The sequence below is a fragment of the Schistocerca gregaria genome, chromosome 4, assembly GCF_023897955.1.
Source record: "Schistocerca gregaria isolate iqSchGreg1 chromosome 4, iqSchGreg1.2, whole genome shotgun sequence".
NCBI classification, from domain to species: domain Eukaryota; kingdom Metazoa; phylum Arthropoda; class Insecta; order Orthoptera; family Acrididae; genus Schistocerca; species Schistocerca gregaria.
The window spans coordinates 738,927,841-738,954,842 of record NC_064923.1 but is presented as its reverse complement, the minus strand read 5'-3'; the positions used below and the strand labels follow the sequence as shown (position 1 = coordinate 738,954,842).

Below are 27,002 nucleotides of genomic sequence, written 5' to 3'. Positions count from 1 at the left end.
CATAGAAAGAAATATCACTTATAATTTAGCTACAGAAAAGCAGTTCAGCAACTGGAAGCAGTTAATTCCATAAATTATCTGGGAGTAGGCATTAGGAGTGATTTAAAATGGAATGACCATATAAAATTAATCGTCGGTAAAGCAGATGCCAGACTGAAATTCATTGGGAGAATCCTAAGGAAATGCAATCCTAAAACAAAGGAAGTAGGTTACAGTACACTAGTTTGCCAACTGCTTGAATACTGCTCACCGGTGTGGGATCCATTCCAGATAGGGTTGATAGAAGAGATAGACAAGATCCAACGGAGGGCACCATGCTTCGTTACAGGATCATTTAGTAATCGCGAAAGCGTTATGGAGATGATAGATAAACTCCTGTGGAAGATTCTGCAAGAGAGACGCTCAGTAGCTCGGTACGGGCTTTTGTTGAAGATTCGAGAAAATATCTTCACCGAGGACTCAGTCAGTATATTGCTCCCTCCTACGTATATCTCGTGAAGACACCATGAGGATAAAATCAGAGACATTAGAGCCCACACAGAGGCATACCGACAATCTTTCTTTCCGCAAACAATAAGAGACTGTAATAGAAGGGAGAACCGATAGAAGTACTCAAGGTACCCTCCGCCACACACCGTCAGGTGGCTTGCGGAGTATGTAGATGTAGATGTATAAAAGTGCACAGGAAGGCTGGGGGCAGTTTATAGATTATGGCGGAATGAAATATCTCATGCTAGTTGCTATGTCATCTGCAAAGCAAAGTACAGGTCTCTCTCTCTCTCTCTCTCTCTCTGTCTCTCTCTCTCTCTCTCTCTGTATGTAACGATCTTTTTTTTAAATGTTTTCGCGCCAGCCGACTACTAGTTATGTAACATCGTCAATTTGTGTGTGTGAGACAGCTACGGCGGTGCCTTATATCCTTTACATCACGATCACATGACGGAATCAATTATTTCCTAATTTCAGCTGCATTTATAGAACGATTGGCAATCAGCCATGTGCCTTGGAAGGAGTTCTCACGTGCGCCGGTACTCTGTGTGGGGGTTTACAGTGTAAACGCTGATTTGTATGCACTTCGGCTCGATCGCCACGCCGTAAGGGGTGGCCGAGTGGTTCTAGGCACTTCAGTCTGCAACTGCGCGACCTCTACGGTCGCAGGTTCCATTCCTGCCTCGGGCATGGATGTGTGTGATGTCCTTCGGTTAGTGAGGTTTAAGTAGTTCTAAGTTCTAGGGGACTGATGACCTCAGATGTTGAATCCCATAGTGCTCAGAGCCATTTGAACCGACCGCCACCGCCACCGAGCGCAATCCCAGAATTGGCAGGTGGCGGCAGGATAGAAGAAAGAGCACGTGTTTCGACAGGAACTTCTCAGGTGCCAAGTGTGAAAGATATGCCGCCACCTGATGCTTTTCTTCGAGGATTAGAGTCACGTCCAGTCTGTCAATCGCGGAACACGTTCTGACATCCGCCTGTGGCAGCCGCTTCTCAGGCTCCCATCGGTCGGTATAGCACAGTTTGGCATCCATGTGCAGGTGGTGTTCTGTGTGGTCCAGTGGACGGCACATGCTTCGCGATCACAAGATTTTTAACCCCATCATTACAAAAAATGTTCGAATGTGTGTGTAATCTTATGGGACTTAACTGCTAAGGTCATCAGGCCCCAAGCTTACACACTGCTTAACCTAAATTATCCTAAGGAAAACACACACACCCATGCCCGAGGGAGCACTCGAACCTCCGCCAGGACCAGCCGCACCGTCCAGGACTGCAGGGCCCTAGACTGATTGGCTAGTCCCACTGACCCTGTCATTACGTGTGTTGTGTATTTCATAATGTTATTTCTTCTGCGATTGGAATAAAAAGAGAAGTGATCGATGTAATTACTTCCAGCAAGACATGCTTCATCCCCAGAAGAGAATGATGAACAAGCGAAATCCAACCCCTACAAACTGAACTTTTTATAAATAAACAATACTCCCTTGAATTTCTTGTCAAAAGATCCTTCCTCTCCACCACAGAGCCACCAATTTCCAGGTGGGAGAGGATGGTAGGGGGAGAGGGGAGGAGGAAGGGTGGAGGGTTTATCATAGGGAGAGGGGTTAAGTAATTGATCATTTAATTAGTCAATCAAATTGATAAGTGTGAGAGGGGGCTATTTGAATGACTCAGACCTGAAAGTGTACATGTACCAATGAGTGGGAGGGGCTCGGCTAGGGGTTTCCTGAGGGATTGGGAGGAGGAGAGGGTGGGGGAGCAGAGACAACAGGTTAAGGACCAGTCAATCAAATGGGAGGATTATGCCAAGGGGGTCTTAATCCACACAGCAGGACAATAGGTTAACCACCTGTCAATCAAAGGAGAACAACAAATTTGCCCCTGGGTATATACTTGCCTCTGATGTAGGCAACCTGCACTAACAAAATGCACCAGCTCTCTTTTTGTCCTCCTACTTTGTCAAGCTAATTCACCTCTCCATCTATTTGCATTGTTAAAGATGATGTAAGAATGAAAAGAGGCTTGCCAAATGGCCTGCCCATTTCTCGTGCACAGAAGAAAAGAAAATTCTTCATTGAGAGAAGGTAGAGGAAAATCATGAAACAACAAAGACAGAAGAGGGAATGAAGTTGCCACATGATCCTAGCAGAACAGTACGAAAATAAAAGAAGTGAAGAACAAGTAGTATGCTAAATGAGAATTCACAACGGCCTTGCGAACTTTTCCAGAAAGTACGTCGAAGTGCGAGTCGGCTGGTGCGCTTTTGAACAGGCCTCTGGAGCCCGGCGGAGCCTACCCTTTCCCGTGTCCTCAGTCCGCACGCCCCTCGCGGCCAGCAGGACATCTGCGAGATGGAAACGGCGGAGCAGGGGCACGGAGCCAGAGCCGGCGCGCCACCGCCGTGTTTGCCGAGCTAATTGTCTTGCGCTGCCCGGAGTCAACGCGCCGGCGGGCCAATTACTCGCGACGCGGTGCGTCAGCCAAACTCATCGCCTAACGGCCGCCCCTGGGACCTGCCGGCTCCCTCTTTATCCTCCTCTCTCTTCTTCTTCTTCTTTGCTACTCTCCTGCGCCCGCTCTCACAGCTCTTAACCTTTTCCTGACATTTTACATTATACTGGGCGAATAATTGCTGTGTCAATAAAGGAAAGCAAACACATCTGCCTACAGTTACAAAATAAGACCTGTCTAAACACGTTGAATTTTTCATCACCTTCGAAAAAGAGGAAATTAGCTGTCAACTCGTGATATACAGGCCTCTTGGATCCACTTTGTCAAAAGTTAATCGTTTCGGATGCGCTTCGCATCCACGTTGACGGTATGCATTGGAAATAGATGATAAAGGGATAAAAAAAAAACAATTAAAATCGCTCAAAAGAGGAAAGGCCGCTGGACCTGATGGGATACCAGTTCGATTTTACACAGAGTACGCGAAGCAACTTGCCCCCCCCCCCCCCCCCCCCCTCTTGCAGCGGTTTACCGTAGGTCTCTAAAAGTGCGTAGCGTTCCAAAGGATTGGAAAACCGCACGGGTCATCCCCGTTTCCAAGAAGGGACGTCGAAGAGATGTGCAGAACTATAGAACTATATCTCTAACGTCGATCAGTTGTAGAATTTTGGAACACGTATTATGTTCGAGTATAATGGCTTTTATGGAGACTAGATATCTACTCTGTACAAATCAGCATGGGTTTCGAAAAAGTCGATCGTGTGATACCCAGCTCACGCTATTCGTTCACGAGACTCAGAGGGCCATAGACACGGGTTCCCAGGTAAATGCCGTGTTTCTTGATTTAAACAAGACGTTTGATACAGTTCCCCACAGTCGTTTAATGAACAAAGTAAGAGCATATGGACCATCAGACCAATTCTGTGATTGGATTGAAGAGTTCCTAGATAACAGAACGCAGCATGTCATTCTCAATGGAGAGAAGTCTTCCGAAGTAAGAGTGATTTGAGGTGTGCCACAGTAGAGAGTCGTTGGACCGTTGCTATTCACAATATACATAAATGACCTTATGGATAACATCGGAAGTCCACTGGGGCTTTTTGCGGATGATGCTGTGGTATACCGAGAGGTTGTAACAATGCAAAATTCTACTGAAATGCAGGAGGATCTGCAACGAATTGACGCATGGTGTAGGGGATGGCAATTGAATCTCAATGTAGACAAGTGTAATGTGCTACGAATACATACAAAGAAAGATCCTTTATCATTTAGCTACAAAATAGCAGGTCAGCAACTGGAAACAGTTAATTCCATAAATTATCTGGGAGTACGCATTAGGAGTGATTTAAAATGGAATGGTTCAAAATGGCTCTGAGCACTCTGGGGCTTAACTGCTGTGGTCATTAGTCGCCTAGAACTTAGAACTACTTAAACCTAACTAACCTAAGGACATCACACACATCCATGCCCGAGGCAGGATTCGAACCTGCGACCGTAGCGGTCGCGCGGTTCCAGAGTGTAGCGCCTAGAACCGCTAAAATGGAATGATCATATGAAGTTGATCGTAGGTAAAGCAGATGCCAGACTGAGAATCATTCGAAGAATCCTAAGGAAATGCAATCCGAAAACAAAGGAGGTAGGTTACAGTACACTAGTTCGCCAACTGCTTGAATACTGCTCACCGGTGTGGGATCCGTACCAGATAGGGTTGGTAGAAGAGATACAGAAGATCCAACGGAGAGCAGCGCGCTTCGTTACAGGATCATTTAGTGATCGCGGAAGCGTTACGGAGATAATAGATAGACTCCAGTGGAAGACTCTGCAAGAGAGACGCTCAGTAGCTCGGTACGGGCTTTTGTTGAAGTTTTGAGAACATACCTTCACCGAGGAGTCGAGCAGTATATTGCTCCTTCCAACGTATTTTTCGCTAAGAGACCATCAGGATAAAATCAGAGAGATTAGAGCTCACACAGAGGCATACCGGCAATCTTTCTTTCCACGAACAATACGAGACTGGAATAGAAGGGATAACCGATAGAGGTACTCAAGGTACCCTCCGCCACACGCCGTCAGGTGGCTTGCAGAGTATAGATGTAGATGTAGTTGTAGACTCCTGGCTGTGGATGAAATTTTCGTTGCTAGTTTTTGCGCAGCAGGTGGAGGAGCCGTAGTGGCATAAGGTTCTCATCATCAGACTTTGGACCAATATACTCGGTTAAAGTCCAAACCTCTCTGCATTGTCTCACGAGGTGTGGACATGTGACGCTTTCGTTGGTGATCCGTCGCTGCGACACGTGGAAAAATGAAGGACGCCACAGTCGCCTTAGGCTTAAACAGAAAATTGACCACCTGACGTCCACCGCTCGCTTTCTTTGAAACGCCACGCTCCATTCATCGTACTTCGTTTTTCGTTTATTGTAAGTTAAGTGTTACAACAATACGTGGTTTCAAGTCAACGGCACACTGAATGTTTATTACAAACGGTTCACTGTAGGTACGAGTTTTCTATAACAGAATGTCAGAGAATGACGCATCATTTGTAAAAGTCATTAATGCTGAAAGCTGTGTGCCATCGCTGTGGTCCTGTGGACTCCGGCATAGTAGCTCAACGTGTTCTGGGAGATAAGTGACCACACTCTGCATCAAAAATACCGAATGAAGTTTTCCTTGATGGAATGAAAGAGGGGTCGTCCAACAGCGGCAAACAGCTGTTAACGAATAATGACGAAGACACAGATAGACAAGAAAGCAGCTGTGGGCAGGAGGCTCTGTGCCACCACAGCCGTGCCTAGAAAATAATTGAGTTTGACATTTTTGCATTTTCTCTACAGACGTGAAAGCAGAAACACCGCGGCGCCACCAATCCAGTATGACAACGACAGTTGCTTTCGCTTCAAAATTTCCGTTGTGCAATCAAACTGAGTTGCCCTGCCACCGCGCTTGCTGCGAAGTACTCGATCAATCGAGCAAACACTGTTCCAGGCTGGTACCAGTGTGAGTCAGTGTATTAGTGGGAAGTTTCTGCTGCCTCTCTGGTTTTTTTCCCCTCTCTGGTATAAGCTATCTTCTCGTTCGTCACATTGCCAACAATATTGTATCGTCCTGTCCATACAGAATTTTTGTGAATAGAGAGTGTATGGCTGTGAACTTAGATTCTACGGATTTTTCTCCGGGCAATTGTTGAGAGGGAGTCGTATTTGCCCGCTGCTGATTGATGCACGATGGCTGATATAAGTAAATGTAAGTGTTGCAAAGTGTGATAGCGCGATCTACATCCTGAACAGCTCGGTACTCACTTACTTTGCCACGAAACTTAAACTGCTAACTTGGTTACCATTTTTATCGTTAACTTTGCTCTCACTTTCACTAGCTGCCCAGATGAGCAGATCTGGTCGCATCTTATCCATACAGTCTTCCAGACATTCTGGTACCTTCCCAAAGTGTTAGAGTCATTTTGTAATTTGATTTGAGTTTTACAGAACTTTTCTGTCTAGTAATTTTACTGTGATTTATATCAATATTTAGAGCAAATAATTGTTGGCTTTCAATATCCCTCGCCGTCCTACAATTTTTCCATGGTTAGGCGAGCCATAAATAACAAATAAAACCTTTTGTACATTCAGTTTGTTGTTCTCATTGTGACGATGTTTCCGTTGTGTACAGTGGTCAAAATCAACTATGAGTTACATGAAGAATTGAAAGAAAAGAACTGCGAGGGTCACTCAGAAGGTAACGCCTCCCATTTTTATTCATGGAAACTACAGAAGAGCTAGATAGAGCAATTTTTCAGCTATAGACTTCGTTTTTCCACATGGTCACCACCATTCGTAATGCACTTTTGCCAAATCGGAAACAGCTGAGGCTAACCACTTCCTTGCAGCTTTGACAAAAGCATCCGAACCTTGAAAATGTTCGCCATGTAGTGCATCTTTCAGGTGCCCAAAGAGATGGAAGTCTGAAGGCGTACGTTGGGTGTGGTAAGACAGTCCAGGAGAATTTTGCAATGAGGTGTGTGATCGAAAACCTAGAGTAGGGCCTGGCGTTATCATGTTGCAGACAAAAGTTGATCTCCTCCTCTGGACTTAGCCAGGAAATTCAGGTTTTCAGCTTGGTCAGTATCGTCTTGTAGCGTGCCCAATTGGCAGTTTCTCCCGGCTCCAGGACATCCAATAGAACCGTACTTGGTTATCCCAGAAGACTGTGCGCACCTCTTTGCCTGCAAAATTTCTTCTTTGGCGGAGAATTCGGATGCCGCCATTTAATTGACAGTCTTGTGGATTCCGCCTCGTGGTGGTGGCATGACGCCTCATCTCTGGTGACGATGGTATTTAGCTTCATATTGGTCCAACATGCCCCGACAAATTCCCCTTCGAGGAGTGGTATCTGACCCTGAGAGCCTGTCGAGTGAAATACAAAAATTGAAGACATTGTTCCGACAAAACGGTTATTCTGAGAGACAGATGCGTAATGCATTCAGGCCCAGGCGAATTCAATCCGTGGAGCAGAATGAAGATAAAAATGGTTCAAATGGCTGAGAGCATTATGGGACTTAACATCGGATGTCATCAGTCCCATAGAACTTAGAACTACTTGAACCTAACTAACCTAAGGACATCATACACATCCATGCCCGAGGCAGGATTCGAACCTGCAACCGTAGCGGTCTGGCGATTCCAGACTGTAGCGCCTAGAACCGCTCGGCCACACCGACCGGCGAATGAAGATACGAAGGCACCCACCACTTTGGCCTTTTACTTGTATTTTGGTGCCATGTCGTCAAGAATCGGAAGAGACCGCGGAAGATATGGAATTAAGTGTGTTTTTCAACCATCTGCAAAACTGAGAAACCTGTTGGATTCGGTTAAGGATGATCTTGGACTGAGGAAATGTGATGTGTACCAGATTCCTTGCTGTGTGGGACAGCGTATATAGGCCACAAGTGCCACAAAGTACAAGAACGCTGCGATGAACATCAGCGTCATACACGCCTTCGTCAACCGGAAAAGTCGGCAATTGCTGAACACTGTCTGAATACAGGGCATCGCATGATTTATGAAAAGACGGACGTTTTATCCCCGGCATCGTCTTTGTGTCATTGCGTCATTAAGGAAGCAATACACATCCGTACAGAATATAATGTCATGAACAAGGATGCGGGATTTCAACTGAGCACAGCCTGGAACCTTTGTGTCATTGCGTCATTAAGGAAGCAATACATATCCCTACAGAAGATAATGTCGTCAACAAGGATGCGGGATTTCAACTGATCACAGCCTGGAACCCTCGCTACATTGGCTGCTACTAAATCACGACGCGAAAATCAAGATTCTTCGCTAACAGACCCGTCATAAGATGGTCTTAGAACGGCCGCACTGTTGACAAACACAGTGTACAGCGCACGCGCAGGAGAGCCGCTCTACGATTTTCGGCAGAGGGAGTTTGAATATGGCAAATAATTGCTCATGCGCGATTTCCGCGTCTACGAATTCTTCGCTCGCGTGTTCTAGAAACGGGGCGTCGACGTGCGAATACCGTCAGTCGTAACTAGCCACCAGCCAGTTTGAACTACCTGAAGATGTCGGACAGGTGCTCTGAGGAAATATTGTCGAATTTGCACAACGTCATCCGACGGCAAACCCGTGAATACTTTTTACAACATATCCGCCGGGAAAGCTTGAAGAGTCACATCGAGTTTTATGTTCTTCTCTAAGCACCCGCGGGACCCATCTCACACAGACTTTGCGACAACCAAGATGTTCCAACATTGTTTCCAAAGAATTACAGCCGACATCCAGCTTTGCACTTAATTCTCTGGTCGTTATCCACCAGTCAGCACGGCTAAGCTGATGAAGACGCTCTTCATTGCGAGGTATGACAGCTGTGCACGGTCGACCGGACCGTGGCCTTCATGCACATCATTTTCACCACCTTGAAAATGCCGCACCCATCGCCTCACATTGCTCACGTCCATTGTATTGCCTCCTCACACTTTTAGCTAGCGTCGATGGGTCACAATCGGCGCAATTTCTTCAGCAATGAGGAATTGAATCACACATCACTGTTTTATACGCGCGTCCATATCAGATTCCATTTTGGAACACTCTTTTGCTGGCGCCAGCTATCGCAGAGCAACGGATCCACCTGCAGATGAAAAGAGGAAGGTTGAAGGAATAACACTACGCCAACGACATCTGGCGTGGACATGGAAAGTTAACACAACAAAAATAGGAGGCAGTAGTTTCGGAACGAACCGAGTACCTTCGTTGTCGCTCTTTTTGTATGATCAAAGATTTGCCTTATGGCTTTATGGCAAGTCCGAACTCGGATGCACTAGACACATCATCTGTAACCGCAGCAGGACTGAGTCTGGAACATATATTCTCTTCCAACGGCGCGCCGCTCTTGTTGAGCAGTGGTCTTAGCGTTGGGACGGTGTGTGTAACTTACTTTCTGAAGTCCCTGCGTAACTCTCCCCTTCGCTTTTCCTCTCCTTCCCCCCTTTTCTATTTTCCCATCATCTGTCCAGTTTCTCCCCACCTGCTCTCGGCTGTGGTATGTCACATTTCCCAACTTTCTAGTGCAGTCTTCCAGTGACTGTTCAGTTTTGTTCGTCTTTCTAGTGTTGAGAACAGAAACCATGCTGTTACTGGGTGCGAATTTTATGTCTTTTGCGAACAGAAACCAGGCTGTCACTGTGTTTTTTTTTAATTGGCTGTCTATTATTTTACTTGTCTGCTTCGTATGTATTTTATTACCATCATCGTTCCTTTGTTCTATGTTTTAAGTTACACGATTTTTATTCGCCATGTTACTATTTAATTCTCCGATTTTATCGCCTGTTTTTATTATTTGTTCTCTTCATCTTTTTAAAACAAAGTCTGTAGGCTGAAGAGCGGCATACTAAGCTGCTGCCAGCCCGCCCCCTTCCGGTGGAATCGAAATGCAATAAAGGAAAAAGAGATCCCTGCGTAACATCGTAGAAATCGTAGAAAACCTGAGTCCCAAGATGCTGCACTACTGGCGGTCGTAATAGGGAATGAATTCCTTCGCACCCTTTCGCCGTCGTCGGAAACACAGCGACGGACGGCAGAATCGCCACGTGCGACTGCGCAGCTCCGTAATTGCTAGAAATGGAATCCGTTTCGCGGCGTTTCCGCAGACGCGCCGTCGTAGCTCCTGCCCGCAGGTGGTGTGGGACTACGTGTTCCGCTAATTGCCGGCGCACGCCACTTCTTAATCTCTTTGTAGCCAATCTGCCGTGCGCTAAGCGCCGCCATGTTTGGAGCAGTCCGGCGACGTAAGCCGCTCCCAGCTGCACAGACGGCGGAGTCGTCCTCCCACTGCGGGCTCTAACTACCAGCGACGTTCCAAATACGCGCTCCGCCTTTTATTTTATCGCTGCTCGTAATCACTGCGGCTATTCTGTTTTCTTGAAACCATACGGCAGTGGCGTAGCAGAGACTATTGCACTGACATACCGTATCTCTTGGTAACTCTATGTAACCGCTAGCTCATTTGTTTTCCCAGTACAAAAGCTTCCTGTCTCTCCACACAGAATTACATTTAATGTCCTTATCTCAGAAAACATAGCATTTTTCCAGCAGCTGTTGTTCCCTACCTCTCTGCTTTGCTTCAATTCCATAACACAATGTTGTTGTTGTTGTAGTCTTCAGTCCTGAAACTGGTTTGATGCAGCTCTCCATGGTACTCTATCCTGTGCAAGCTTCTTCATCTCCCAGTATCTACTGCAGCCTACATACTTCTCAGTCTGCTTTGTGTAATCTCTTGGTCTCCCTCTACGATTTTTACCCTCCACACTGCCCTCCAGTACTAAATTGGTGATGCCTTGATGCCTCAGAACATGTCCTACCAACCGATCCCTTCTTCTAGTCAAGTTGTGCCACAAACTCCTCCCCAATTTGATACTTCCTCATTAGTTATGTGATCTACCCATCTAATCTTCAGCATTCTTCTGTAGCACCACATTTCGAAAGCTTCTATTCTCTTCTTGTCTAAACTATTTATCGTACACGTTTCGCTTCCATACATGGCTACTCTCCATACAAATACTTTCAGAAACGACTTACAGACACTTAAATCAATACCCGATGTTAACAAATTTCTCTCCTTCAGAAACGCCTTCCTTGCCACTACCAGTCTACAGTTTATAGCCTCTCTACTTCGACCATCATCAGTTATTTTGCTCCCCAAATAGCAAAACTCCTTCACTACTTTAATTGTCTCATTTCCTAATCTAATTCCCTCAGCATCACCCGACTTAATTCGACTACATTCCATTAGCATCGTTTTCCTTTTGTTGATGTCCATATTATACCCTCCTTTCAAGACACCGTACATTCCGTTCAACTGTTCTTCCAAGTCCTTTGCTGTCTCTGACAGAATTACAATGTCATCGGCGAACCTCAAAGATTTTATTTCCTCTCCATGGATTTTAATACCTGCTCTGAACTTTTCTTTTGTTTCCTCTACTGCTTGCTCAATATACAGATTGAATAACATCGGGGACAGGCTACAACCCTATCTCACTCCCTTCCCAACCACTGCTTCCCTTTTATGCCCCTCGACTCTTATAACTGCCATCTGGTTTCGGTACAAATTCTAAATAGCCTTACGCTTCCTGTATTTTACCCCTGCCACCTTCAAAATTTGAAAGAGAGTATTCCAGTCAACATTGTCAAAAGCTTTCTCTAAGTCTACAAATGCTAGAAACGTAGGTTTGCCTTTCCTTAATCTTTCTTCTAAGATAAGTCGTAGGGTCAGTGTTGCTTCACGTGTTCCAACATTTCTACGGAATCCAAACTGATCATTCCCGAGGTCAGCTTCCACCAGTTTTTCCATTCGTCTGTAAAGAATTCGTGTTAGTATTTTGCAGCTGTGACTTATTAAACTGATAGTTCGGTTATTTTCATATCTGTCAACACCTGCTTTGTTTCGGATTGGAACTGAAGTCTGAGGGAATTTCGCCTGTCTCAAACATCTTGCTCACCAGATGTTTAAGTTTTCTCAGGATTGGCTCTCCCAAGGCTGTCAGTAGTTCTAATGGAATGTTGCCTGCTCCCGGGGCCTTGTTTCGACTTAGGTCTTTCAGTGCTCTGTCAAACTCTTCACGCAGTATCATATCTCCCATTTCATCTTAATCTACATTTTCTTCCATTTCCATGATATTGTCCTCAAGAACATCACCCCTGTATAGACCCTCTATATACTCCTTCCACCTTTCTGCTTTCCTGTCTTTACACATTACGCTATCGTAAAACACTGCCAGCAGTGATGTCACGTAGGACGAACATGGATTCATTTACAGGTAATATGGAACGCATTATTTCAGACTGTTCTAAGGCTCATAGAAAGCCAAATAAAGTTTTTAATTTTGTCACACGAATGTATCGACTGAAGAGATAAAATCTACAAACCTGTCTGCAGTCATATTGGTCACTTTATTCACAACGAGCTGTTCCCAGCGTTGCTGTGGCTCGGTCTGGTTGAATGGAAAAGAAAGAAACAAAGAAAACACACGTTTCTAAGATGTACTGGGATTGGATAGACATCCGAATCTCCTACACGCCCCGGTCACTTACCATCTACCTCTTCCCTCTGTCTTGTCCATCTTCTCCTTGCCCCTCTCTACATCTACATCTACATTTATACTCCTCAAGTCACCCAACGGTGTGTGGCGGAGGGCTCTTTACGTGCCACTGTCATTACCTCCATTTCCTGTTCCACTCGCGCATGGTTCGCGGGAAGAACGACTGCCGGAAGGCCTCAATGCGCGCTTGAATCTCTCGAATTTTACATTCGTGGTCTCTTCGGGACGTATAAGTATTGGGAAGCAATGTATTCGATATCTCATCCATAAACGCACCCTCTCGAAACCTGGACAGCAAGCTACACCGCGATGCAGAGCGCCTCTCTTGAAGAGTCTGCCACTTGAGTTTGCCAAGCATCTCTGTAACGCTATCACGCTTACCAAATAACCCTGTGACGAAACTCGACGCTATTCTTTAGACCTTCTCTATCTCCTCTGTCAACCCGACCTGTTGCGGATCCCACACTGATGAGCAATACTCAAGTATAGCTCGAACGAGTGTTTTCTAAGCCACCTCGTTTGTTGATGGACTACTTTTTTTAAGGAGTCTCCCAATGAATCTCAACCTGGCACCCGCCTTACCAACTAATAATTTTATATGATCATTCCACTTCAAATCGTTCCGCACGCATACTCCCAGATATTTTACAGAAGTAACTGCTACCAGTGTTTGTTCCGCTATCATATAATCATACAATAAATGATCCTTCTTTCTATGTATTCGCAATACATTACATTTGTCTATGTTAAGGGTCAGTTGCCACTCCCTGCACCAAGTGTTTATCCGCTGCAGATCTTCCTGCATTTCACTGCAACTTCTCTGTGTACTACAGCATCATCCGCGAAAAGCCGCATGGAACATCCAACACTATCTACTAGGTCTCTCTGCTCATCATCTCCTCCCCTCTTCTATGTCCATCTCCTCCTCCTTCCTCTATCTCTCATCTTCTCCTGCCCAATCTCCTTCCCCTCCTCCCTTCTTTCCATGTCCGTATCCCCCTGCCCCTCTCTCTCCACCTGCCCCTGTTCCGTGTCTGTGTCCACCTACTGAGGAGACTGCCAACACTACGCTGGTCCGTCCTCTTTAAGAATACTGCTGCTAGGTGTGGGATATAGGACTGACGGAGTACATCGAAAAAGTTCCAAGTAATGTAGCACGTTTTATATTATCGCGAAATTTGGGAGAGAGTGTCACAGAAATGATACAGGATTCGGGTTGGACGTCATTAAAAGGAAGGCGTTTTACGTTGCGACAGAATCTTCTCACGAAATTCCAATCACCAACTTTCTCCTCCGAATGCGAAAATATTTTGTTGACGCCGACCTACATAGGGAGAAACGATTACCAAGATAAAATAAGGGAAATCAGAGCTCGTACGGAAAGATACAGGTGTTCATTCTTTCCGCGCGCTATAAGAGACAGGAATAATAGAGAACTGTGAAGGCGGTTCTATGAACCCTCTGCCAGGGACTTAAATGTGATTTGCAGAGTATCCATGTAGATGTAGATCTCCATTACTTTGCTGTCTCAATTTCCTCCCATCCCTCTGCCCAACTCCCCAACTCTTCTTCCCTCCTCTTTCTGACCTTGAGATTCGTTCATAGTTATTGCATACTCAGATTTTTTAGTAGTGTTCTAACCATACATGTTTCTCTTTTGTGAGTGTGAGTGTGTGTGTGTGTGTGTGTGTGTGTGTGTGTGTGTGTGTGTGTGTGTGTGTGTGTGTGTGTGTATTACAATACTGCATAAAAATTTAGAGCGAATCGGTCAAGAACTTCTCGCCATTTTTGGTAATAACATTCCCCTTCTTATATTACATTTTTATTTAGATATAATGTTTTTAAAAAAATACGTAAATAAAAACACGAACAAATTCTAATCAAACGTTGTGTCAGTATTGCAAAGAAATTTCGGAGATTTACGATTTTGTACAAACTAACATTTACTGCCTCGTCTGTTGTGGTGCAGTGAGAGCGATGCAATGAGCTGTCATTGGGCTCTGCTGTCGTGGACGTGAGGCATGCACGCTTGCGTAAGGTTGACAGCCAACTGCAATTGCCAAATTATACCTACATCGGTTAGAAATCTACGTAAGATGTAACCCAAGATGGGAACTGAATTCCAAAAAGCGATCATGTAATGAAAAAGTTATAAAACCATCCTGCAGCCAGAAGCGATTTTATTTGTAATGGCTAATCATTTACGACTGCGCTCCCTCCATGCACTACGATGAATAGTCACGGCATTGTACACTAAAGAGCCAAAGAAACGTACACCTGCCTAATATCGTGTATGGGCCACCGCGAGCACGCAGAAGTGCTGACGACGTGGCTTGGACTTTAGTAAAGTGTGAAGTCATGGTGCAGGGAACTGTATAAATATGAAAACTGAATAAATCACGGAATAATGTAAGTAGAGAGGCACAAATTGAAATGACATGGGGTTTTATTAGAACAAAAAAAAATTACCAAAGTTTAAAAAATGTCCGACACATGACGCTTCATCTGATCAGAATAGCAATAACTAGCATCAAAAAGTAAGACAAAGCAAAGATGATGTTCTTTACAGGAAATAATTTGTCCACCATCATTCCTCAGCAATAGCTGTAGTCCAGAAATAATGTTGTGAACAGCACTGTAAAGCATGTCCGGAGTTATGGTGAGGCATTGGCGTCGGATGTTGTCTTTCAGCATCCCTACAGGTGTCGGTCGATCACGATACACTTGCGATTTCAGATAACCCCAAAGCTCATAATCGCTCGGCCTGAGGTCTGGGGACCTGGGACGCCAAGCATGACGAAAGTGGAGGCTGAACACACGATCATCACCAAACGAGTCACGCAAGAGATCTTTCACGCGTCTAGCAATATGGGGTGGTTCTAATAAAACCCCATGTCATTCCAAGCATGTGTGTCAATTGTTACCTGTCTATCTACATTATTCCGTGGTTTATCAAGTTTTCAAATTTATACTGACTTTTTGATCTCCTGGTATATAGGCGTTGCCGACTTCAGTGCCATATTCCGCCCGTTTACATACCTCTGTATCTGAATACACATGCCCATATCAGTTCTTTGGTGCTTCAGTGTAAGTTCATTTCCTCTCAAATCACGGTTTTTCACTGTCGGGGTGAGTACTATCCACTTTGCTGTCGTAGATAAAGCTGTAAATCTATGAGTAGCAATGGTATCTATGTGACTGTGCTAAGGAGTTACGCCACTATGGCCAACATCCGGCCTCTAATTTTCGGTAAAGGTGAGGCTGAGGGTGAGCCTTTCCGGTGGCAGGGCAGCCACACGCCCCTCCAGAGGGTTGGAAATCCGCCCCCGGTCCCCCAGGAGGCTGGCGCCTGCGCGCCCGGGTCAGACAGGAAGCTGTTCCGAATTAGTGTCGGGTTGGGTTCAATCTGGCGAGCGGGACGCCGTCCACACCCTACAGGGGTAGTCAGCAGCTGCGGCCAGCCGCCTCCTCCTCCCACACTTTCTCACTACCTGTGGGGTTTGTTCGAATGATATCTCTTGACACTGGTGGCCGAACAAATTACTACAGTGCAACAGAGCACCACAAGATACTTACGTCCATGCAGGCAATATTGTTTTCGATGTATTTATTTTTAGCGTTCCCTACCTCAGTCACTAAAATCGGAGCCCCTGTCGGATCACTTTGTTCTCAGCCCGTCTGTCTGTCTGTCTGTCCTAGTGTTAAAAAACCCTTTTCCTCAGGAACGGGTAGACATACCAAGCTGAACTACGCGCCACACACTGACGTCTGCGGTCCCTTGTCGGTGTACGAAGCTGAAGCTTCACAGTCACCGAAATCAAAAATACGTCAATTTACGCCACACAGTTTGATACTCGCGAAATTACTCATTCAAACTTAGAGTACTTCCCGTTAATCTGGAATGGTGAAACTTGGCAAGAAGCAAGATTTCGCAGAGCAACTAAAGACAAAAATCCGGAAATTGTTGATTTGTAATCGTGTCACGCGAAAAAATACTGTTTTGTCAAATGTGATCCGACTGTCTGTCTACTCGTTCGCCTGTTAAGATTCCTTCTTCCCAAGAACAGGTAGACGTATTAAAGTTGAAATTTACGTCACATTCTAAGTCTCTTGGCGGTGTAAAAATCTTAGCTTCTAAGCCAATGAAATCAAGAGATACGGCCATTTACGTCACACATTTTTATACTCGCTAACTCCCTCAACGAAACATATAGCGCGCTTTCCGTTGCCATACAATCATGAAATTTCGCAACAAGCAAGGTTTCACAGTACGAGTAAAGGAAAAAAAATCCGGAAATTGTTTTGTAATTATATCACACACAAGGAATATTTCTTCCTCCATTTTTTGTCCTACTTCAGACTTGAAATTAAGACTTTCTCGAAAGTCTACGAATTCTCGAGACTTATGTCTTGTCAGTACCATTGTCGATAGCAAAAGTCTACGAATTCTCGAGACTTATGTCTTGTCAGTACCATTGTCGATAGCAGGCAAATATCGTCGAGATTCCAAATTCGAGCGATCGATAAACTATGTACGTATTTTAGTTTATATGGAACTTTCAGAGGGCAATACCTACTCGCACTGATCAATCTTTTACAACAGACTCGTTGCCCGTTGTTTTTGTTGCAGTGAGTAGATCAATACCTAACGTCCACCTCTGAAAGAGCTGAAAACTCTGATTTACAGCTGCCGTAACTTTTTGACTTTTTCAAGACATCAGTCTCTTTGGACGTGAGAACTATTATAAATCTGAGAGTGCTGAAAACTGATGAATTCAATAAAATTCGTATCCAGTTTTCCAATTGCGAAAGCACCATTGCGAGTAGGTGCATTTTCTTATCAGAACTATCAGAAGACGTCCTATGAGAGGATATCTTTATATTCCTTCATACAATTGGCTCAGTAGCCGTACGTAGTATTTGCATCGTTTTCGCCTTTACAACATAATCATTAACAATAATGATACCTTTATATCAGAGTATAGTAACCATCAACTTTATGGCAGGTTACGTTGATATGACACCGCGGTTTGATATCTGTATGGTTACAAAAATGAAGAGATGGACCAAAGGTCCATCCACCACAGAAAATGGACGAACGAAACCACTTTGATTATTTGTTAACCTTTCCAGACAAATTCACTATCTTTCTGTCAGTATTCTACAAACGCAGCAACCGTCGCGCACTTAGCCATGTTAAGGTTCATTTACACCCGTCTACCTTGAGGGTAGTCGCCTCGCGGCTGTAGTTCGCCCCACACGGGAGTAGAGGCGCGCAGTATGAACACAAGTGTGAACGGAATCCTTCGCACGCACGTGTTGAGGAAGAGTCACGCACCTAGATGTGTGCCTCTACTTACGTGTGGGACAAGTACAGTCGCACGACGACCTTTACGGTGTACTCTTTCTTCTGACGAAATCGACTATTGCACGACTTTTAATCAGTGTTCGTCCGATTCTGTATTGTAGCTTTCTAGATATTCTCATTTGTCTGCTACGGTGTTCACACATACCGTGCCTAGTAAATGACGCTAAGCGTCAATAAATGTAACGTACTGCACGTTAAGAGACTGAAAGGCCCGTTACGGAGCAGTAAACTATTGGTCAAAAATCAGTGGTAACATAAATATGTAGAAGTGTGACTACAGATTGATTGGAACTGGAATTACCGCATAAAATTATTCGCGGGTAAGGCAGATGACAGAGGCTATGCGATAATGATGGAAGCTGAAGAACTGAATTACAATTTGTGCCGCAGTCGGGACTTCTACCTTGGTCTCCTTGCATTCTTGGCTGGAGTGCCAGCCATTACACCACTGTGCCAGTGTAGATAAAACAGCTGCACGGATTGCCCGAGTCCAATGTCCTCCCTAACACAAACTTCACTTCACGTCTTCAGCTTATTTTCCCCTTCTTCAATGGAAGAATCCGCAAGAAATGTGATCTATCAACAAAGGAGGCAGCTTATAGAAACCTCGTTCGAACAATACTTGACTGTTCTTCAGGATTGTGGGATCCGTGCCAGATAAGAGGCCTATTCGGGATTCGGAAAGTATGGTCCGATCGGTCACAAAATGGAAACCACTGTGAAAATCAAAAATGTTTTATTTGCAACAGTTAACTACAACTTCCAGTTACTTCTCTGCATAGTCGCCGCTCCGAATTAGACATTTGTCGTAGCGTTCTCCCAATTTTTCAATACCCTTGCTGCAGAAGGAAACCGCCTGTGCTTCGTGCCAGTTCTCAACGCTGGTCTTCAGTTCGTTGTGTGTGCCAGGACGTTGTTTTTGTAGGCCGCGCGGGATTAGGCGAGCGGTGCCGGCACGGTAGCTCAGCGTGTTCGGTCAGAGGGTTAGCTGCCCTCTGTAATAAAAAACTGAGTCAATCGATCAACAACGAACTTAAACGGATGTCTTACGACGTCCGCCCCGAGCAGATTCAACGAATAAAAGCGAAGAAAATGAGATCTAAAAAAAAAAAGTCGCTGCAGTCATGGGCTGTGCGGCTGGTTCCGGCGGAGGTTCGAGTCCTCCCTCGGGCCTGGGTGTGTGTGTCTGTCCTTAGCACAATTTAGGTTAAGTAGTGTGTACGCTTAGGGACTGATGACCTTAGCAGTTAAGTCCATAACATTTCACACACATTTGAACATTTGTTTTTGAGAAAGACAATACACGTAATGTTTCCCGTCATTGATAAATAATGTATTTCGTGTACCTCAAATGTCTGCGTGTAAATAAAAGTATCAGATTAAACCATTTAACATCTCTATTGGACTTCATAGCACGAAGAAACTCCTAGGAAAAACTGTGAGTCACTTGAATCCAAAGATTATTAAATTAGAAACGGATACCGAACACCAAGCGTTCTGATGAAAAAAAGAACAGAATAAACGTATAATGTTCCCCATTTGTAAGTTCGCAACAAAAATACCACGCGAATGGAACAAATTTCCGCATAACCTTATAGTATGCAAATTCAACCTGAATACAAGTCGTTGTTGTGATCCCATTGCATTCCTGGTAAAGATCGGTCGAACGCGCCCACCTCAAACGCACAAACCAGGTGTATAAATTAAGTCCCTTCGGTGTGCAGACAGAAGTAGGACAGGTTTGTGATTAGCGAGGCGTCCAAAACGAAATGTAAGGGCCCAGCGCTTTGATTGGCCAGCACCGGCTAAAGCTTGCGCGTGTACCTAAGATATTCATGCCGATTCCTTTCAACATGCAGCGCTCTGGGAGAGACAGGCAGCTGTCTTCGGGTCGTCTGTCAGCTGACAAGTGACTTGAGCATGGCGCGCGAGTACGCGATTTGAAAGATGTTCGCTCGAATGCGGACCTGTTTCAAAATTAATGGTCAAATACTTTCTAAAACCTAATTAGCACTTAGCTACTGTCGATTTACATATTTCGTATCATATTGTGTCAGAAAGAGAAAAGTACAATCAATAAAATTGTAAAACAAGCGATCAAGTCTGTTAAGAAATTAATCAGATTGCAATAGCAATGAAAATATCGTAGTGCGGAAGTGTTTGTTCATTATAATTGTCAAAAATAAATACACTAGTATATCGATTAGGTATTAAATATAGTTTCTGTAATACAGCTTACAGCTTCAGAATCAAAAGTACGGTGGAAGTTATCAGCTGATATTAAACGGCTAAAATTTTTGCTGGTGCTGAAGGTATTTTATCTGCATTTTCGGTGTCACAAAGTCATAAATGTAGTACAATGAGAAATATCCTCCACTAGGGACCAGGACAAAACGCGAAGAAGTGTATGATCGTCTTCACCGCACACATAATTCACAAGCGTCTAACGAGCTACAGTCCATCTTTCAGTGGCTTTATTCGAGCTATCTGCTCTTCATGTGTAAGTATTGATTATAGGTCATCTGACAGTTACCTGACTGACAGCACAGTACAGTGCCTTTCAAACGTACGATTTTAAGCGACCTCCGACTGAGTCACACTCAGCGATTGTGTCGTTCCGAGACCACTTTACGGGAGTTGGCTGTTATATGTGGAGCGCTTCCCGTATTCACACGTGCCCTCCTCGAGCACAATACCGCGCCGGCCCAGAGCGGTGCAGCCGGCGTTTCCCATCGGCCCGTCCTGCGATGACAGCAGCATTAAATATTCAAGCAGCCTCACTTCGGCACCTTAGCTTACCACAACGTGCAGAAACTGGCAGGAACACACGTGCAACCAAACGAATTCACCAGTCTCGATTTTTTCCTTTTTATCCATACTGTTGTAAACAGAGAGAGAGAGAGAGAGAGAGAGAGAGAGAGAGAGAGAGAGAGAGAGAGAGAGTAAGAGAGAGAGAGGGTGGAGAGAGAGGGAGAGAGGGGAGGAGAGAGATTGTGAGTTTTTTCCCTCGATTTCTTCTATTGTACTAAACAGCGTTTCAGCGCAAGTAGAAGATTGTGTTTGCGATACAGTTGTACTAAACAGCGTTTCAGCGCAAGTAGAAGATTGTGTTGGCAATACAGTAGTATAGTTTGACAGAAAAGAAAAACTTGATTGTGATCCTGCCGAAGTAGTCAACGAGAAGTAGAGAACCTACTCGACTTCTCCCGAGCCCAATTATAACTGTTCACTGTTACAGACATTCAGCAGTAGTTTTTCGTTAGACAAACATAGCACAGTTCTTTCTTCCATCCTACACACTAACCATTCCACTTTCAGAGTGTTTCCTCAACATTGTCATCCACAAGTTCCAAAGTTCGTAAAACGCAAACGAGAAAAGCTATGAAATGATGGACGGAATGGTTATCGGTTCTCCATTGTCACCAGCAATGACCAAATTCTCTACGGAACATTTCGAAGAACGTGCATTAAATTTGGCTCCATTTCATTCCTCCCCATTTCATCGTTTTGTGACGACACATGTATTGTATAGCCATATGGCGCTGTAGCTCTTGAGCGGTTCCTTGAAAACATGAACATCACGCAGCCAAACACACAACTCACTGTTGAGACAGAGAGAGATGGAAAGTTGCCATTCTTAGATGTTATAGTGAAACGAAACTGAATGGGTGTCTCACTCACTCTGTGTACGACAAGCTGACACTCAGATTTATTTCTCAGCATACAGTGTTTCCGTCATCCACTCCAGAAGAGATCCATTTCAAATACACTGGTGAGCCAAAGAAACTGGTACACCTGCCTAATATCGTGTACGGCCCCACTAGTACGACGTGGCATGGACTCGACTATAGTCAGAAGTAGTGATGGAGTGCATTGACACCACGAATCCTTCAGTGCTGTCCATAAATCCGTAAGAGTACGTGGGGATGCAGATCTCTTCTGAAAAGCACATTGCAAGGCATCCGAGATATGCTCAATCATGTCAATGTTTGGGGAGTTTGGTGGCCATCGGAAGCGTTTAAACTCAGAAGAGTGTTCCTGGAGCCACTCCATAGTAATTCTGGACGTGTGGATGTCGCGTTGTCCTGCTGAAATTGCCCAAATCCGTCGGCATGCAGAATGGATACGAATGGATGCAGGGGATCAGACAGGAAGCTTACGTACCTGTCACTTATCAGAGTCGTATCTAGACGTATCAGCGGTCACATATCACCCCACCGGCACTTGCCCCATATTATTACAGAGCTTCCACCAGCTTAACAGCCCAGGGTTCATGGATTCATGAGGTTGTCTCCATACCTGTACACGTCCATCCTCTTGATACAATTTGAAACGAGTCTCCCCCCACTAGGCAAAATGTTTCCAGTCATCAATAGTCCAATGTCGGTGTTGACAGGCCCAGGCGAGGCATAAAGCTTTGTGTCGTGCAGTCATCAAAGGTACACGACTGGACGTTCGGCTCCGAAAGCCCATATCGATTATGTTTCGTTGAATGGTTCGCATGCTGGCACTTGTAGATGGCCCAGCATTGAAACCTGCAGCAATTTGCGGACTTCTGCCACGTTGAAAGATTTTCAGCAGTCGTTGGTTCGGTTCTTACAGGATCTTTTCCCGGCTGTAGCGATGTCGGGGATTTGATGTTTTACCCGATTCGTGATATTCGGGAGTCGTACGGGAAAATACCCAGTTCATCGCTACCTCAGAGATGCAGTGTCGCATCGCTCGTGCGCCTAGTATAAAATTACTTAAATCTTGATAATCCGCCATTGTAACAGCAGTAATCGATCTAACAACTGCGCCAGACAATTGTCTTATATAGATGTTCCCGACCGCAGCGCCGTATTTTGCCTGTTTACATATCTCTGTATTTACATACGCATGCCTGTATCAGTTTCTTTGGCGCTTCAGTATACGTTGATAGATAGAGGAACAATTGTGTCTGATAAGGACCACTTGGATTCGTGTTCCGAAACAATGGCTTTGGTTCAGCTGTAATATAAAGTTGACCCTCCCCAAGAAACGGAAACGTGAAAGTAAGGAACAATCACACGATTCGCTAACTACCCATTGTACTCCTTACTTTCTGCGGCACTACGGCTAGCAAAATAAGGAGAGTTCTTGGAAGACGAGGAATAAGGCGTATTTTCCGAACAGCTAAGAGGATAAATGAGATGCTGTGCCCGATAAGAACGGTCTAGACATTAGTGTTCCAACCGGCCGCGGTGGCCGAGCGGTTCTATGCGCTACAGTCTGGAACCGCGCGACCGCTACGGTCGCAGGTTTGAATCCTGCCTCGGGCATGGATGTGTGTGATGTCTTTAGGTTAGTTAGGTTTAAGTAGTTCTAAGTTCAAGGGACTGATGACCTCTGTGTTGAGTCCCATAGTGGTCTGAACCATTTGAACCTTAGTGTTCCTGAGATTCGTAACATTCCCTTTGAGAGCGAAAACAGATATACTGGTCGCTTCATCCGTACCGTTTTCGCACGCAGCAGATTAAAAAACGTGAACTTGAGATATCAGCAGTTCCTGAGCAGAGACCCACAAACAAACATAAAATACTCTTTGATGGAACAAACGTTTTGCCGCAACCTTCCGTATACTAGGATTCTGCAGTTAAAGAGGCGGTAGAAATAAGACGGAAGAATAACTTCAACCGTGACAGTGGATATAATCTTAGTTGTGGTGGAAGCATGGTTTCGACATTGAGGAAACGCAGAGAAATTCGTCGCATGGCTTACGCTCGTACGGGAGAGCTGGCTTCACCAGTGCAAATATTAATATCATCTACCCGAGCATCAGGTAATTGCCGACCAATAAGAAGTTGTCGATGGGAAACATAAGGCCGCCGTAGCAGCAGCCATGACAGGTTATTGCTCCTGATGATGACGATGGTGAAAATTGTCGAAAGCTCGAGGTTTTCACTAGTTATTGACGTTGTAAGAGGTATAACAAGATTTTATACAAGGAATGTAATTACAGAGGTTTCAGTCTTTCTTCAGGACACATTCTGCAATAGTGACAGATTATCGGAACTAATTTAAAACTTACGAAACAAATAAATAATACGAAACTGATTACTTTACTGTTATGCTGTACGCATTATTTTTAGAGGTTGGGGCCGTATGCAGGAACACTGCCAAAACAGGAAAGCATTCCGACAATGTGCTCTGAATATCGGCGTGACTCCCGAAACTTGCCAAGCATAGTGGAATAATAAAGGAGGATCATACAACTGAGGAGGAACATATCAACAGTGTAGCTGTGATATATCCCAGTGGTTTCATTCGTTTAAAATAGTTTGAAGTACATATATGAGCTTTTGGTGCATTAAGGTGTACGGGGAGAAAGTCGTTGTTAGATCATGATTACTTGTCTGAGTCACAAGCACCTTTCTTCACTACGAGATATTTCGACAACGTATAAAAGGAATGCGTAAACGCGTACGTTGTGCAAGATACACTCACAGCCTCTTGACGTACAGAACTGTAGTTATGTGTACCGGATGAAATTCAAAGTAAGCGTAGCGCTCTTACCTTCCCCTAGTCTATTCTTTTTTTTCTGTATCTTTTAACTGCTCATATTTCAGAATGCACTGCCGCAAAAAAAGCGATGCTCGCTCGCAAGGACAAGGTCATTTTGTTGACAAATGATGAGACAGGTACGTAATTCAGCATTGTAGGAGTACACGATTACAAATTCAGTCCAAATGGAACACACATGTCACAATAAAGAGTGCCCGAACAATTGCATCAATATACAGTGTACCCCTCTCTAGAGGCATCGCAGTCGCCTATTCTCGCAAGCGAACGATCATTAAAGGTGCTCAATAGTATCTTGCGACAGACTGTCCCTAGCATCTTGCACGTTTTGTTGCAATTCGGCAATGGTTCTGACAGGCACTGGAAAACGAGCAAGTTCCCTCTTCACCACGTCCCATACGTGTTCAATTGGCGGGAGATCTGGTGTTCTCATTGGCTACGGCAGTCGTTATGCTAGGCGAAGAGAACGTTGTGTAGCGGCAGCTATATGGGGACGTGTGTTGTTCTGCTTAAAAAGCGCATCACCTTCCTGACGAGGAAGTGACAACAGCACGGGGATAATCACTCATAGATTGTAGCACGTGTTGATTATTTTACTCTGTAGAAAAATCAGATGTGACCGCGATGTGAATGATGGCTCACCACACCACGAAGGCTAGGGTGAGACCTGTGAGTCGTGGACGAATGCAGTCCGAAATAGGTCGCTCTTCAGGTCTACGCCGTACACGTGTACATCCATCACTGTCATGCAGACAGAACCTGCTCCCATCTATGAAGACGGAAGAACACCATTGCACTGTACAGTCGACTTTCGCCTTAGTGACCAGGCTTAGCGGTGCAGTGGTTGCGTGGTTGCCTGGCCAGCTGCTCATGTGATCTAAGTACTGCAGCAAGCAGACAGTTTCCAGTGTTCCTCGGTGACACAGCAAGTGTAACCTGGGCCCGAATTTCGTCTCCGTATCGTGTTCGGTCGGCTGCCACTGCTCGAACAATGCGTAGATCTTAACGTGCCTCCGTAGTACGCGGAGGCCCGGAACCCGGTCAGTGGGTGCCGAAAGCAGCGGAACACTAGCTATACACTGAGCCCTACGTCAGCAGCAATCCATCGAGCGAGGTGGCGCAGTGCTTAGCACGCTGGACTCGCACCGGGAGGACGACGGTTCAAACCCGCGTCCGGTCGTACTGATTTAGATTTTCCGTGATTCTCTTAAATCGCTCCAGGCAAATGCCTGGCCGGTTCCTTTGAGAGGAAACTACCGATTTCCTTTCACTTATTTCCCTCCTCGACACAACCCGAATTTATCCTCCGTCTCTAATGAACTCGATCCGTCAGTGTGTGTCCACCCATCCTCCCGCAGGCCTACAATGCGAGCCTTTCAAATGGCTGATGTTGTTCGGCAGGACCATGGAGTCGACGGTGGGGCATGTTTGTATTCCAGAACGGCTGTTGAAATTAAAACGTCCCCTTAGAAGACCAGCCACAGACTGCACTGGCGTTACCAACATAAAAACCTAAACAGCCTACATACAAACTCACTGTTTATCTCTAAACTCAGCACAATTACAGTCTGCAGAAGAAAACCTGAGAACGCACAGACGATCCGTATGATCGCCGATTACCGTGACAAATGAATCACTATAACTCCTCAGTATGCACGTACACTGAAGCGACAAAGAAAACAGGAAAAAGATCCTGTAATAACGAGACCAACGACAAATGAAGAGAATCGTTCAACGTGACAGAAATGGTTCAAATGGCTCTAAGCACTGTGGGATTTAACATGTGAGGTCATCATTCCCCTAGACTTAGAAATACTTAAATCTAACTAACCTAAGGACATCACACACATCCATGCCCGAGGCAGGATTCGAACCTGCGACCGTAGCAGCAGCGCGGTTCCGGACTGAAGCGTCTAGAACCGCTCTGCCACAGGTGCCGTCCCAGTATGACAAAAGTACAATCCTTCCGCAAATTGTTGCAGTTCTCAATGCTCGTCCATCGACAAGTGTCAGCTTGCGAACCGTTCAACGAAACATCATCAATATGTCCAGTATGACATTTTCACTCTGCAGTAGAGGGTGCGCTGATACGAAACTTTCTGTGTGCTGTACCGAGACTCGAACTCGGGACCTTTGCCTATCGCGAGCGTGTGCTGTTCGAGTGATATGGGGTTCATGATAAGTCTAGATACGACTCTGACAGGTGAGACGTACGTAAGCATCCTGTCTCATCACCTGCGTCCATTCATGTCCATTGTGCATTTCGACGCACTTGGGCAATTCCAATAGGACAATGCGACGCCCCACCCATCTAAAATTGCCACACAGTGGCTCTGGGAACACTCTTCTCAGTTTAAACACTTCCGCTGGCCACGAACTCCCGAGACATGAACATTATAGAGCATATCTGGGATGTATTGCAACGCGCTGTTTAAAAGAGATCTCCACGCCCTAGTACTCTTACGAATTTATGGACAGACCTTCAAGGTATCAGTTCCCTCCAGCACTACTTCAGACATTAGTCGAGTCCATACCACGTCG

General features: G+C 45.1%; 2 protein-coding genes across 2 annotated transcripts in view; both read left to right on the top strand.

Moving 5' to 3' along the window:
• Positions 1–2,995, top strand: part of LOC126267896 (LIM/homeobox protein Lhx2-like) — a 135,369-nt gene extending 132,374 nt beyond the window's left edge. The window contains exon 4 of the mRNA XM_049973207.1: positions 2,727–2,995. Within this exon, the coding sequence (XP_049829164.1) occupies positions 2,727–2,995 (269 nt within the window). The remainder of the gene's footprint in view (positions 1–2,726) is intronic.
• The window catches only part of LOC126267895 (LIM/homeobox protein Lhx9-like), a 247,950-nt gene that overhangs the window by 132,242 nt on the left and 88,706 nt on the right, over positions 1–27,002 (top strand). The window lies entirely within an intron of this gene.